Genomic DNA, 13,194 nt, shown 5'->3' with positions numbered 1-13,194 from the left:
GTTCGGTTCCTGGTACCGGAGAAAAAAAAAAAAAAAAAAAAAAAAAAAAAATGAGTTCCAGGTTCCCAAAGCCAGCAGGTCCTGCAGGGAGGGGCGTGAGGGGTATACCCCAGTCATAGACACTGGCACATAGCAGTGCTCTGACATTACATTGTATTCTTTTGTTCTCTGTAATAAATTTTCATTTCTGATTTAAGAGGAGGCTGGAGCAACTGTTTTCATTTTTCAGAAATCCATTAAGGCCAGAATCAACACATAATCTAGAGATAATGATCAATAAATCAGACACCAAGTTTGGCAAGAAAGATGCTCCCCTCTCCGCCAAATATCCAGCAATGTTCCTCAGGAAAAGAATGTCTAGCGTAATTCCTCATCCTCTTTCCTTAAGAACTGTCCAATTAAGTAAGAGCTGAATGAAGAAGACAGTGATTCATAACATTTTTAAAAGACTTTACCACCATGAACACAATCCTCATGAAATTCTAAAGCCATATATCTTCTGTCATGTAATTTTTATATGCTTTCATTTGATTATCAATTTCAAGAATTCTGTCTCACTTGAGTTGCTTGATGGTGAACAGCAAAAACCAACTCTCACGATTTTGATCTGGAAGGAATCTATAAAAAGACATTGAGGTGCTCATAAAATCTCCAAGGAAGTTGGAGAAGCGTCACCCCTTGTTCCATGAAGTTCTAATGCTGGACTCTGCATTTTGCTGCCAAGAACCACATCTCCTCTTGTCTGTGGAAACTACCCAGTGCTGATTGCTATGGTCACACTCAATTCTGTGGTCACAGCTCTTTGGTCACAGTTTCTGACTCAAGGTCTTGGGTAATCTGACTGGGAGTCTGAGCTGGGTCATGCCCTTGCTACAGGGAGGCTAGGAAAATAAGCATTGGACATTTCCCATCTTTATAGCAGGAAATAGACTCTGTTCTTACACACGAAGGAAAAGGGTTTTGACGTTGATTGGCTTAAAATAGTTCCAACTATTCGGTTAAAATTATATTAATAATGGAGGGCAAAAGGAGCAATGTGGGGTTAGGTTGGGAGAAAGAGTTTTTGAGTAAGTATGGTCTTAGGATTTGAAATCATAATTTTAGGGTTTTAGTGTTTAACTGACTCATGGCCTTACTTGTGTATGTCAGGTCCCAATCCACAGACTGGAAACCAGCCCTAAATCTCACTTCAGTTGACAAGATCTCTATTTATTTCCCCTCCGGGGTCTTACTCCATGGCTGGATTTGCTTCCAATATAATTACAGCTCCATATTTAATCTTCTCAAGAACCTGCTTGGTTCTTTTCATTTAGAGGAACATTCTGAGTAAGTATTTGGACCTAATATCAGCACATAAGGTGAAAATCACATAGGATGAAAAATGACCCACAATCCCTGCTTTTTTGGTTATGCACAACTGAAGTCATTGGTTTGAACTTAGGGATCATGTCACAGGGAAGATACCCGAAGTAACAGAACCAGATCAAAATCATGAGAGTTGATTTTTGCTGTTCACCATCCAGTAGCAAGACCAGAAATACATTCGGCACATGAGGAGCTCACTTTGACAGTGGAAAGGGTAACTGAGGGATCTGAGGACCACACCCCCTACCTCACATAGTGGTACAGGCTCACGGAAGGCAAGCATGCGCAGAGGGATGCACTGTTTACAATTTGAATTACTCTCTTTCACCGAGATCACCTATGAGCCAGGCTAAGTTTCTTGACCTTCCTCCCTCCAGTATCAAGAGACCATAGGGACCACAGGGACTCTGTATGCTTAGAATAATATTACTCCTCCTACCCCAGATTTCATGACACCACTTCCAGGGGTGAACAAAACCCCAGGGCTCTGGAAGCATCCTGCAAGGCCCCCACCTTCATCCCTCTATCCCACCGGTACCCATAGCCTTACCTCTGCTGTCTGCTCAGAAAGTTCCTGAGCCAATCTCTCCATGCCTTTTGGTCCCACCTCCTTCATGCCTTTTGGTCCCACCTCCTTCAGCTGTAGCAAAAGGTTCAGGATTCCTAGGTCACCTCTGACTGCCCAGATCTTAAGTGGTGTGCTGTCTACGCTCTGAGAGGGAGCCATCCACCACCCTGCACACACCAAGTCCTTTCCTCACTCCATTTTTCTTCCAGGCACTATACAACTACTTGATAGATCATATTTTTATGATTAACTAACTTACCAGTCTCCCACCAGTAGAATATAAGTTCCACAAGGGCAAGCGTCATGTCTGGCTTCTTTTCTGCTCTATTTCCTCCACCCAGAGTACTTCCTAGCACATAGTAGGCTTTTGATAAATATTTGTCAACTGAATTAATGAAACAGACTTTCATGGCTCTTCAAGATGTTTTAAATAGACCCTCATCCATGCCAAGGACTATCTGGAAGCCCCATGCCCGTGTCAGCCTCTCTGGTACAGCAAATCAGCAAGGCCTGCTTGCTTATGCCATTTCCATCCATGTAGCACACGGAGAACCGCATGCCCGGCACTCGCTGACACACAGCAGCCTGAGCTCCACAGTCTGCCTTGCACAAAATACAAAATGGTATGACTCACACAGCTATGATCATATACTTGCTCCTTCGAAAACTGGCAAATACCAAGTTCTGAGCTTAATCCTGTCTTTCAAGGCGAGCTACTCAGAGATCCATTTCTAAATTGTAGTTACATGCAAAAAAATCTTTTTGTTTCATAATATGATCCACCACATTCTTCCAGCCACGATTCTTTGCTTGCTCTCTAAATGCAGGGTCCCCAGGCAACAAAAAGAAGTATGACGGCCCTGCTGGGGAGACTCCTCCTCTTAGAGCAAGTGGTCTCATGTTTGAGGTCCTAAATCATCATTGGTGGCAGTGTCCATCAAGATTTTTCTGTCACCAGATAGAGCTACCCAAAGTTTGCCAGGGCAGTGGGCGATACTGCCTGGCAGAACACATGCCCAAGTTAGTACTGGAGGATTCCTCCCCCACCATGGGAGCTAATTTTAAAAGCAGTTGAAGACAGAGGCAAGGAAGGGAGGAGCGGAGGGAGAGGAGGAGATGGAAACCACAGCCGTGTTCACTTACCGGTAAATGATGCCCTTGCTCTGTAAGAAGAACAGACCGATGGCAATTTCTGCAGCGTAAAATCTGAAATTAAAAAAAAAAAAAAAGATGGAGAAATTCAAGGACACCATATGCTCATCGACGCTCAGAACTCAAGATAATACTGAACTAGGTGTGAGGCACTGAAGTCTCGCCATGAACGGGCAGCTACGCATCTGATAAAAAAGCTGGGAACATGGATGGGTGAACAGGGTGATTTTAGGAGCAGCCGGGCTGCCCTGGGGACACACGGGGTGTGGGCAAAGGTGCAGCGATTTCCCCGCAGGGAGGGCGCCCTGGAGTACAATGGGCTGGCTGGCGAATAACTGCAAGCTGTTTCAAGTTTCAGTATTAAAAACTGTTAACATTTGTTGAAGGTTCACCATCTCCCTAGCACCACTTCAAGCATTATTTGATTTAGCCCTAATTGGAATCCTATGGCATCAGTCCCGCTCGTACTGTCCCGTTCTTTAAACGAGGAAACTGAGGCTTAGAGAAATGAACTCTAAGATGAGCTTGGTCAAGGCAGGTGACAAATGAACGGCACAGCCAAGCCTGCAGACAGCGTGTGTCTAAATGCAATCAGACGCACAGGAGCACACCCCGAGAGCAGACACCGCGAGAGAACTGGGAAGCCCAGCTGTACCACCAGGGCTGAACATGGCTTTGGGCAACTGTATTAAGTTCTCGTGATAGGTTTCATGTGACAATGAGTTAAAACTGCGGTCAACTCGCTTTCATAAATAAAGGAAGAGCCAACCCTAAGGTTCCACTAGAACTGCGCCCAGGGACACAAACGGCTGGGCTGGGAGGCAGAGGAATAACGCAAACCCTACCAGAAGAACACAGTGCGCACAAACTCTGCACGTGGGAGGAAAGGGAACAGGCTGGGTGTCACAGGAGCCAGAAAGCCTCTGGGATGCCGGAGGGGGGTTCCAGACAAGCCCTGGGGATTTCCCATAGGGCAGCAGCTCAGCAGCTTCCCAGAAAGGGTATCTGTACTCTTCCCTGTGACCCAGATTTCTGTTCACCCACAGGTTTCTAAGCAGGAAAGTAACATGGCGAGATTCTCGTTCTAAAAATAAGAGACGGAGGCTGGCCTGTGGACCGAAAGAAACCGAATGGGCCAGTAGGAGAACTGTATTTCCAAAAAACTAGAACCAGTCACCCCGTTCCGGGAGCCACAGAACACTGCCACTGTTCGACTCGATCCTTCGTCTGTCTTCCTGAGTGAAGACATTTAAGAGGCAGAGTGGCGCAGGAGACAGGAAATGAACAAAAACTCGTGGTTCAGAGTTCTGGACCACCTTCGCACTAACTTTGCGAGGCAGACAGAGCAAGTTTCCAAAACGCTCTGGGCCTCAGTGTCCTTGCTTGCTAAGAAGAGATGATATTAACCTACTTGCTAGTGTTATTCTTGGGATTAAATGAGATCATGGTTATTAAGCACTTACGGTCTGGAATGTAGTAAGCTCTCAATAAATATTAGCAAATGAGCAGACAAAGCCTACAATGACGCTCCCCAAGGCTGTAAGACCTGCCCCTGGAACCAGGAGCAAGAATTAGATAAACAGCGATGGTTCCAGAATGCGGTACTCTTAGCAGTATGAGGCGTGGGGGAAGCCCACCACGCAGAACACCTTTCTCCTTGGCCAAATATTTCTCACAAAGAAGAAGCCTCCGAAGTTTAAAAATCCACCTCGGGCTGACAACCCACACATTGATCCCAAGGAGAAAGCCCAGCGAAGGTCTTCCTTACACAGCGTGAGGCTCCTTGAAGCGGCCAACCTGCTGGATGTGGTACATGAGGTCGCCTCCGTTCACGTACTCCATCACGAAGTACAGGCGGTCCTGGAGAAAGGAAGCAAAGGGCAGAATCAGCATCACGTGATTGGCCAGGTTCCACACGGAGGGCAGCAAACAGCTGAGATCAGTATCAAGACCCCCAGGCCTCTGACAGAACCCTGTGTGTGGGGCCCAACGCTTCCTCCAGGGTAAAATCTGCACCCTGAAAGACGCAAACAAGCAAGGCTGCACACAAATCATGGCTTCATTAATAACTGCAAGTTTAAATCCATTTGTGCTGGAAAATATACCTGGCACATCAATCTTGTGACTTAACTGGTACTGTTGTTTAGGATAATGTTAACTGTAGCAAGAGTGGAAAATAGTAAGTGAATGATATGGTCAGCAGGTAGCTAAGGGAAAAGCCTCCACGCTGGCCTTCCAGTGCTTTCCACCTCCTGGTATTCACAGTCTTGAATTCCTACAGTGAACAGGACTGACTTGTATAAAAGCAACAGCACACATGACTTCTGGGACCAGGTCGTAACAACAGCCTCTACTCTCTTAGTTCTTGGGTCACTCATTCCGGGGAAAGGCAGCCACCACGCCGTGAAGACACTTACGAAATGCTATGGAAAGGGACACCTGGCAAAGAACTGAGGCCTCCCGCCTACAGCTGGCACCGCTCCTCACTCACGGAAGTGAACCACCCTGGGAACACAGTACTCTGCCCCGGCGACGCCTGCAGAGGACTGTGGTCCCAGCTGACCGTTCGATTGCCACCGCATTTGAAATCCAAAGCCAGGGTCTCTGAGCACTAAGTCTTGTCATTTTAAGCTCCTGGGGTTTGAGGCACTCAGCAATAGACAGCTAACGCAGTGGCCGTCAAAAGCAAAACAAAACAGGAAGTGTAAAAGTTTGAGAAACAGCAGTCTAGAAAGACATACCCAGAAATCTAAAAAATTGGAGACAGAAAAGGAAATCTGTAACCCCTTAGGGAATTTTTCTCAAGGCGTATTTCAAGGGTTAGCATAAGCTTCTTCAAGACAACAAGCCTGCTCCTCAGTCAAAGACTAACGCACAATAAGTGCCCATAGAGCGAAACTGCACAGGCTTCAGTGTCCGGAAGACTACACAGAGACCTGACCTTGCCTCCCGAGAGCTGGGAATACGTGGGGACGTCCTTTAAGATCTGATTTCCTCACCTGGAAACTGGAGATAGTAGTAACAGAGTTTTCACTGGGATTGAATGAGACAGACGGGTATCACACTCTTCCAGGGGCACCTACTTGTGATCTGCTTTCTCTCCTTCCAGAAAGGGGTGCTTGTTAAATGAACGAATGATTTCACTTCTTAGAAACTTCTGCTTGGGGCAAATCATTCCTTTATGCCACTTTTCTTTGGCTTGAAATGCCAGGGTGGGCACTAAGTATTTGCAGTGAGCTGAAGTCCCCCTCATGTTCTCAGACTAAAAAAACATTTCCTTTAACCCACCCGATCTAAATTAGTTCTGCTCGTTATATTCTTCTATGAACTTCACAGGTTGTTTATTCCCTCTGATCACAGCATAACTTGTAATTATATGTTTAACTGGATGGTCATTCATTTCATCTATTTAATCACTCATTAATTAAATACAAAATATTTATAAAGCCCTACTGGGTACCAGGTTACAGCAGTGCCAGGGAAAGTAGTGAACAGAATCAACAAAAATTCCTTGCCTTTGTCTTTCATTTTGGCTCAAGTACACAGATTAAGAACACTGACAGCTGGGTGTGGTGGTGCACATCTGTCATCACAGTATTCGGGAGGCTGAGGCAGGAGGACTGCCATGAGTTCAAGACCGGCATGGGCTACATAGTGAGTTCAAGGCCAGCCTGAGATACATAGTGAGATGCTGTCTTAAAAAAAATAACCCAAACCCCAAAACAATACTAGACATAATAAATACAGTATTTATTTATTATAAGGTAATAAGCACTATGGAAAAATAAACCAGACTAAGGGAGACGGGAATGCCAGCTGGATGGGCTGGAAGAAAAGATTCCCAATTTTAATAAAGTATTCAGGGTATAACTTGTTGAGAAGAGGAGGCTTCCGCTAATATTTGAAGGAGGTGATGGAGACAACTATGAATATGTTTTGAACAACAGCTTATCACGTATCAGAAACAGCACGTGCAAAGGCCCTGAGGCTACAGCACACCTGCTGTTCCTTAGGACCCCTGGAGAACCAGTGTAATTTGAGAAGAGAGAGGACGCCAGAGAGGTGAGGAGGAGCTCAGATCATCAACATTTGTTGGCTAAAAAAATATTTTGGTTTTTACTCAGCATGATATTGTCTAATGCCAGACATGACTGGAGGCTCCACAAGCCAGTGACCGCGTCAAATTTGTTTACCACTGTGTGCCAAGAACCCAGTACCGTACCTGCCAAAGTAAACCCTCAGTGTACACTGACTGAACAAATGAATGAATGATCCCAGAGGCATGAGCAGTTAGTGGGCCTCCAGTCACACAGCCGAAAGTTGGCCTAGAAATGCGCACGCGCGCGCGCGCGCACACACACACACACACACACACACACACTTTCACTTTACATCCAAGTTTTGATATCTTTACTTATTTTTTTTTTTTATTTTTTACTTTTGGTACCGGGAATCGAACTTAGGACCTTAGGCTTGCCAGGCAGGCACTTGTGCCCGTGAGCTATATCCCCGGCCCTGATCTCTTTGCTTGTAAGAAGATCATATAACCAACCATCTCCAGCAGAGTAACTAGGGGCTCAAATAAAACATACCCCGTGCTACATACTGAAAAGGTCAGGAAGATGAGTAATGCCTAGTTATTTAAGCTAGTGTTTTTCAAACTCAAGTTGTGTTGTACTTTAACTGATCATCAAATTGACTGGGTGGGTCATGACCAAATTTAAAAGAAAAGAAAGAAAAGAAAAGAAAAGGAAAGGAAAGAAAAGAAAAGAAAAGAAAAGAAAAGAAAAGAAAAGAAAAGAAAGAAGCGGAGCGCCAGTAAGTGTAGTTTTGTGCAGTGTGTGCTTGAATTGCATTTTTGTGCTTGATTAGGTCTCAGTCTAATAGGGGGCTTGGTATCAAAAGTTGCAAAGCTATTGTGAGGGGCTATAATGCCAGGATAGCAGATGTGTGTGTCTGTGGGTGATGTGTAAGGCAAAGGTCCCGCCTTTAGAATCAACATAGGATATGAAATCTCCCAGTACTTACAATTTGTGTAAAATTGAGCAATTACTTAAGCTCTCTAATGTCTAACCTTCTCTTCCCCTGCAAAGACATTCTTCACCTGCCCCATAGTGTAGTAAACAAAAAGTATACATTTAATTGGCCATTTAATTTACCGTTTAAAAAAATGACCCAGCGTGGTGGTGCACGCCTATAATCCCAGCACTGGGGAAGCTGAGGTAGGAAGACTGCCGTGAGTTCAAGGCCAACCTGAGCTATATAGTCAGATCCGGTCTCCAAAAAAATCTTCCTTACATTGCATAGTTTATCTTGTATATAACAGATGCATGTACATTTTTCAAGCATATATTGAGTGTCTAACAGTTATAATAACCACAATAGTTAAATAAAGCTACCAAGTTGGGGGCTTTTTTTTTTTTTTTGGTCTTTTTGGGACAGGGTCTCACTATGCAGTTCAGGCTGGCCTTGAGCTCACTTTGTAGCCCAGGCTGGCCTCGAACTTGCAGTGATCCTCCTGCCTCAGCCTCCCGAGTGCTGGGATTGTAGGCGTGCACCACCATGCCCGGCCTGGGGCTCTTGATACATAACTGGACTAAGTGGTTTATATACCATGTCTCAGTCCTGTCTCTAAACAATTTCACATGACAAGTAGTATGATCATTCTCCTTTATTCTGAGATATGAAGTCTGAAGCTCAGACAGGGCAAATAACGTGTCAGCTGTCAGGGTAAAGTGAGGATCTGAATCCGCGCAGTTTGGTTCCAGTCTATGCCGGCCACCTCTTCTCAGGCTGCTTCCAGTGAGTATGTGTTGCATGTAAGGTTCTGCGCTAGACACTGTACGCATGGGTGGGTGTATGGATGTGCCCTTGCTTACAGCCTTCAGTCTAGAAGGGGACAGAAGGAATGCAGGGATCTATCCATGCAGCAAGGCAGGGACAGTAGGATCCAAAGAAGGAGCACCAGGTAAACAGATTTTTTTAAGAAAAATAATTTTCCCTTCTCAGATCAGCACCCTCTCCCCCTCTTAACATTCTAATGCGAGGTACAAAGGGGTGCGGAATGATTGCATCTGTTCTCAGAATCCAAGGACTACGAGATTTACAAAAAGGTCACATGAAAGCTGGTGGCAGAATGCAGACAGCAAGCCAGAGCTGCCGACATCCAGCCCCTGGTTCTTCAGGGGGATTTTGAGAGAAAACAAGCCTAAACTTAGCATCTGTCTCCGCCGCACACTGAAGAGAACCAAAACACTTGTTTTAAAAATTATTTTTAAAACTAACAGATGGCATCGGCCACAGAGAAAGAAGTGAGGGAGAGATTTCATGTGCTTGATTTTTGCCTGAATTAACACAGCTTGCCCCCCAAACTCGCTAGTCAGAATCCCCAAACTGGGGATGGTTCCATTGTGGGGCGTGTTTTGCAGTCCATTTCTACCAGTAACCATATGTGGGGAAGCCGAGAGATCCATTATCCTTGGACTGTACTGTGGCTGGCACTGGCACACCAGCACTGCAGCTATTAAATGCTATGGCTGGCATCTCACTGTCCTTTCATTTCTGAGCACCTAATGATAACTAACTGGTCTGTGCCAGGCGCTGCTGCGAATACATGGTGCCCGGTGTTCAGGACTCCCCAGACAAGTAGTGGAGACCAGATACACTTCAAAGAGGCACTGTTTCCCCAAATGGGGTTGGAGATCATTTTAGGTAGTCTATGGATACATATGGCTTTACCTCTGTAATTGTGTTTGTTTTAATGCCTGGTGTAAAAAGCATAACGAAGCATGTTAAGCTCCTGATTTTATGTCTATTATTGCTGAAAAGGGAGAAGAAACCGAGTAAGAGGTGGAGTCAAGTTTGAGAGGGACAAGATGACACTGAAATATGAAAGATAAAGGAGAAAACAGAATTTCAGTCATCTCCCAAGCAGCTTCAAGATCTCACACACGTTTGCCTAATTCAAAAAACGTTCAGAAGTTTGTATTTTTATTTACATACAATTCAAAAAATTTAAAACTTCATAGCAAAGTCATAAATGGAAATCCACTGTCTCTGTAAAGAATAAGCTTGTTTCTGGAATATATCATCTCTATGCTATTTCCAGCCTGGCTTCGGAAATCAATCCCTTAAATGGCTTACTTTTTAAAAATGTCATTTGTCCATGTGCTCCCAAGTTCATCGCCTACTCCACGGTAAAGAACACCAACGTTTGGGAGACACCGCCAAAGGCAAACTAGAGCCAGTCTTGAGCAGAAAGGTGAGTCTCAGAAATTCCCCTGAGCGTTTGTTTTACGAGTCATGGTATTGGACAGAATTGCTGAATATGATACAGGCCTTCCCCTCAGAGAATTTAGACTCTTGGTGAAAATGAACATAGAACTAATTCAAACCTGAATTTAAGGTTGAAGGTGATAAAAGGAATTGCATAAAAGGCCCAAGGAGAAAACAGTGGTGGTGTCAGCTAAGTGAGTGGACCCTCTCCCACTGCCTCCAATTCTTACATAACTATCCAACTCCACAGCTCCCTGGAGTTTGGCTTTGTTCCCTTCTCTCCCTATAGAATTACTTAAGATGCTCAGAAGAGCTTTCTTATCATCACATCCTGTAGTTTTTTATGAGGGCTTATTTGTTGGACTCCTCCACATACAACTCAAAAAGCACCGAGTATGTATTTGTGGCCCAGCCTGGCTCTTGCTCACTTGCTTGGTTCCCTAAAGGAGACCATCGCAGCTTAGAGCTTCCATGTTCATCTCTCTGGGCTGATGAATTTTGACTTGTATTTCTGTCCTCTCCCTCCCTCCTGAGCTCCAGTCAGCTCCAGCTGGCTACAGGATGTTTCTACGTGGGTGTTCTACTGTCATCTCCAATTAAAAGCTCAGAAAGACAAAATCACCATTTTTCTCTTTAAACTAGCCGGTCTGCTCACGCTGCAAGCGCTTCTCCGAAATTACTGTTGTTGTGAGTCTTCACACCATTACCCTTGTCCTCCAAGCTTGCCGTGACTTCAGTTCACTTTGCATTCCCTTCCCGCCTCGCTCTCTCACATTCAGTCAATAAATTAATAAAACTAAATGTCTGTCTGTCACCACATCGTGCAAAACGGCTGGCTAGAATCTCCCAAATCTGAAACACGAGCCTGAGGACCATCTGATTTAAAATGATGACGGGATGGCATGTGTGGAATTCATCCGAGAGCCCCCAGATGGGGCAAGGGAATTCAAACAGACACTCTTCCCCCAAGGCAGCTGAGAGGGGGTGTGATACGACGCCTCAGTAAGTATCAGGGGACACCTGCCACTTTTAATAAGACCCACGGGCGGGGAAAATCAACCATGTGGGTAGTTCTACTAAGTACCACATACTAAGGTGAGCTGCTATAAAACTTTGTCACTTTAATAACTTTTCATGATTTTCCAGGGTAGTCAGTAAATTCAGCCTGTCTGAAGTTGCTCTATCTATTTCTCTCCGGAGAAGTTGTAGTGGAAACTTGCTCTGAGACACTGGGCTGGCTGCTGAAGCTGTGTGCGCCTTTCTAAAGGGGGTGGGGTAACAGCAGCTTCGCCTCTACATGGGATGTTTCCAAAAAGTATCAGATGACGTCTGTTGAGTTCACGCAAATTCCCAGAGCTTCGCTGTGGTGAGTGTGTGGTTGAGAACATGTGCTGACATGCAATATTTTTTTCCCTGTATCTGACAGCCTTAGAATCACTGCCAGAATCTAACAGTCGATGCTTCTCTTTATTTTTGTTTTAACTTTGTAAGCCTTGTCCTTCCAGGTAGAGATCGAAGTTCTCAGGGACTAGAACCACCTCTCTTCTTCCTTGGGCGTCCAAAGACCTTTGATTATTGAATGAATATGCAAAAGCCACCATCAAGAAAGCAGAGAGAATCAAGCTGTGTCTCCTCCTACGGCCTCCGCTCTGTCTGCTCGGGTTGCACTCCCGGTTCCTGTCTTGCTCTCAAGATCCTCAAATGGAGACGCCTGCCGAGCTCCCCCAGGTTACCCTCCTTGGAGGGTGAATGCCATATTCGTACCATCATTTCCAGTTTGTACCGGGTTAGTCTCCCTGGACTCAAGATGACACCTCCTGCTTACAGGAGCACCAATTATTCCTTCCCTGTAGATAACACCCCTGTTATAAGGTTCCTACTGAATAAGTATCCAGTTAGCAGCTAATGGGGCCATGAACGAACACCTGCCTGAACCTCGATCTTTCTCATGAGTATGAACTGGAATCTATGGAATTTGGTAGACAGACAGCGGCAACAGAAGTCATATATAACAAAGCCATGAGAAACAAAGCAAGGGAGAAACCGTAAGTCTATTCTAGGTCACTTTGGAATTACAGATCATAGTGCTCTCGGGCTCAGGTACACCTTGGTCTTTGTGGTATTCTGTTTCTTATGATCTGTGAAACACCTGCCAAAGCCTCCTGCAGCAGCCCCCCAAAGTCAAACCACATCGTTGGACACTATCGCCAACACAGAGTGGACCTGCTCCCAGGACCCCTTGGACACTCTTGGACCCAACAGAATGCCGCCGGCGTTCAGTTCTGAAGTGGGAGCCTCCATCCCTCTCCTTGTCAGGCCTGTACGCTGGGTTGATGTTTCTCCCGACATGCCTTGCAACTGAGTTATTGCTGGGCCATGGCAGCAAATTTGGGGAGGAAGTAACTTCTGTCCTTCAATGACTCATAAAATCTAATTCTATTTAAAAAAAGAGGTGCATATGTTCAATTGAAAAGAAAACAGTTAAAATAGATGTTTTGCTGAAGAAACTTAACTGCCTGTGCCCACTGGCAGTTGGGAAATTGCGTGAATGTGCTGGGCTGACAATTGTCCCTGAGAAAAACTGCAGAAAGATTGGAGGAAATGTAATTCTCTTGCGTCTGTACAGCAAGGTGCCCCCAGCCTAACTATGAAAGGAGGAAACCTCTACTTAATGCTTATTATATTTTACCCACACTATCTTTTAATCCTCACTTATTATGCTCATTTTAAAGATGATGAAATCAAATTCAGAACAGTTTAGTGAGTGCACAGAGGCTCCACAGCTAGTAATCACAGATCCAGATTCTTCTGACTGAGGCGGACTTGCTGATTCC

At 45.1% G+C, this 13,194-nt stretch overlaps 1 protein-coding gene across 1 annotated transcript in view; it reads right to left on the bottom strand.

Moving 5' to 3' along the window:
• Prkcb (protein kinase C, beta) overlaps positions 1–13,194 on the bottom strand; it is a gene marked incomplete at its 5' end in the record, with an annotated part of 315,029 nt that overhangs the window by 41,088 nt on the left and 260,747 nt on the right. The window contains 2 exon segments of the mRNA XM_005405341.2: positions 3,077–3,139; positions 4,854–4,945. Coding sequence (XP_005405398.2) covers positions 3,077–3,139; positions 4,854–4,945 — 155 coding nt within the window.

This window comes from Chinchilla lanigera, unplaced genomic scaffold (assembly GCF_000276665.1).
Source record: "Chinchilla lanigera isolate Chin_1 unplaced genomic scaffold, ChiLan1.0 scaffold00092, whole genome shotgun sequence".
Taxonomy (NCBI): domain Eukaryota; kingdom Metazoa; phylum Chordata; class Mammalia; order Rodentia; family Chinchillidae; genus Chinchilla; species Chinchilla lanigera.
Note: the sequence above shows the minus strand (reverse complement) of the source record. Positions and strands in the feature narration are given on the sequence as shown.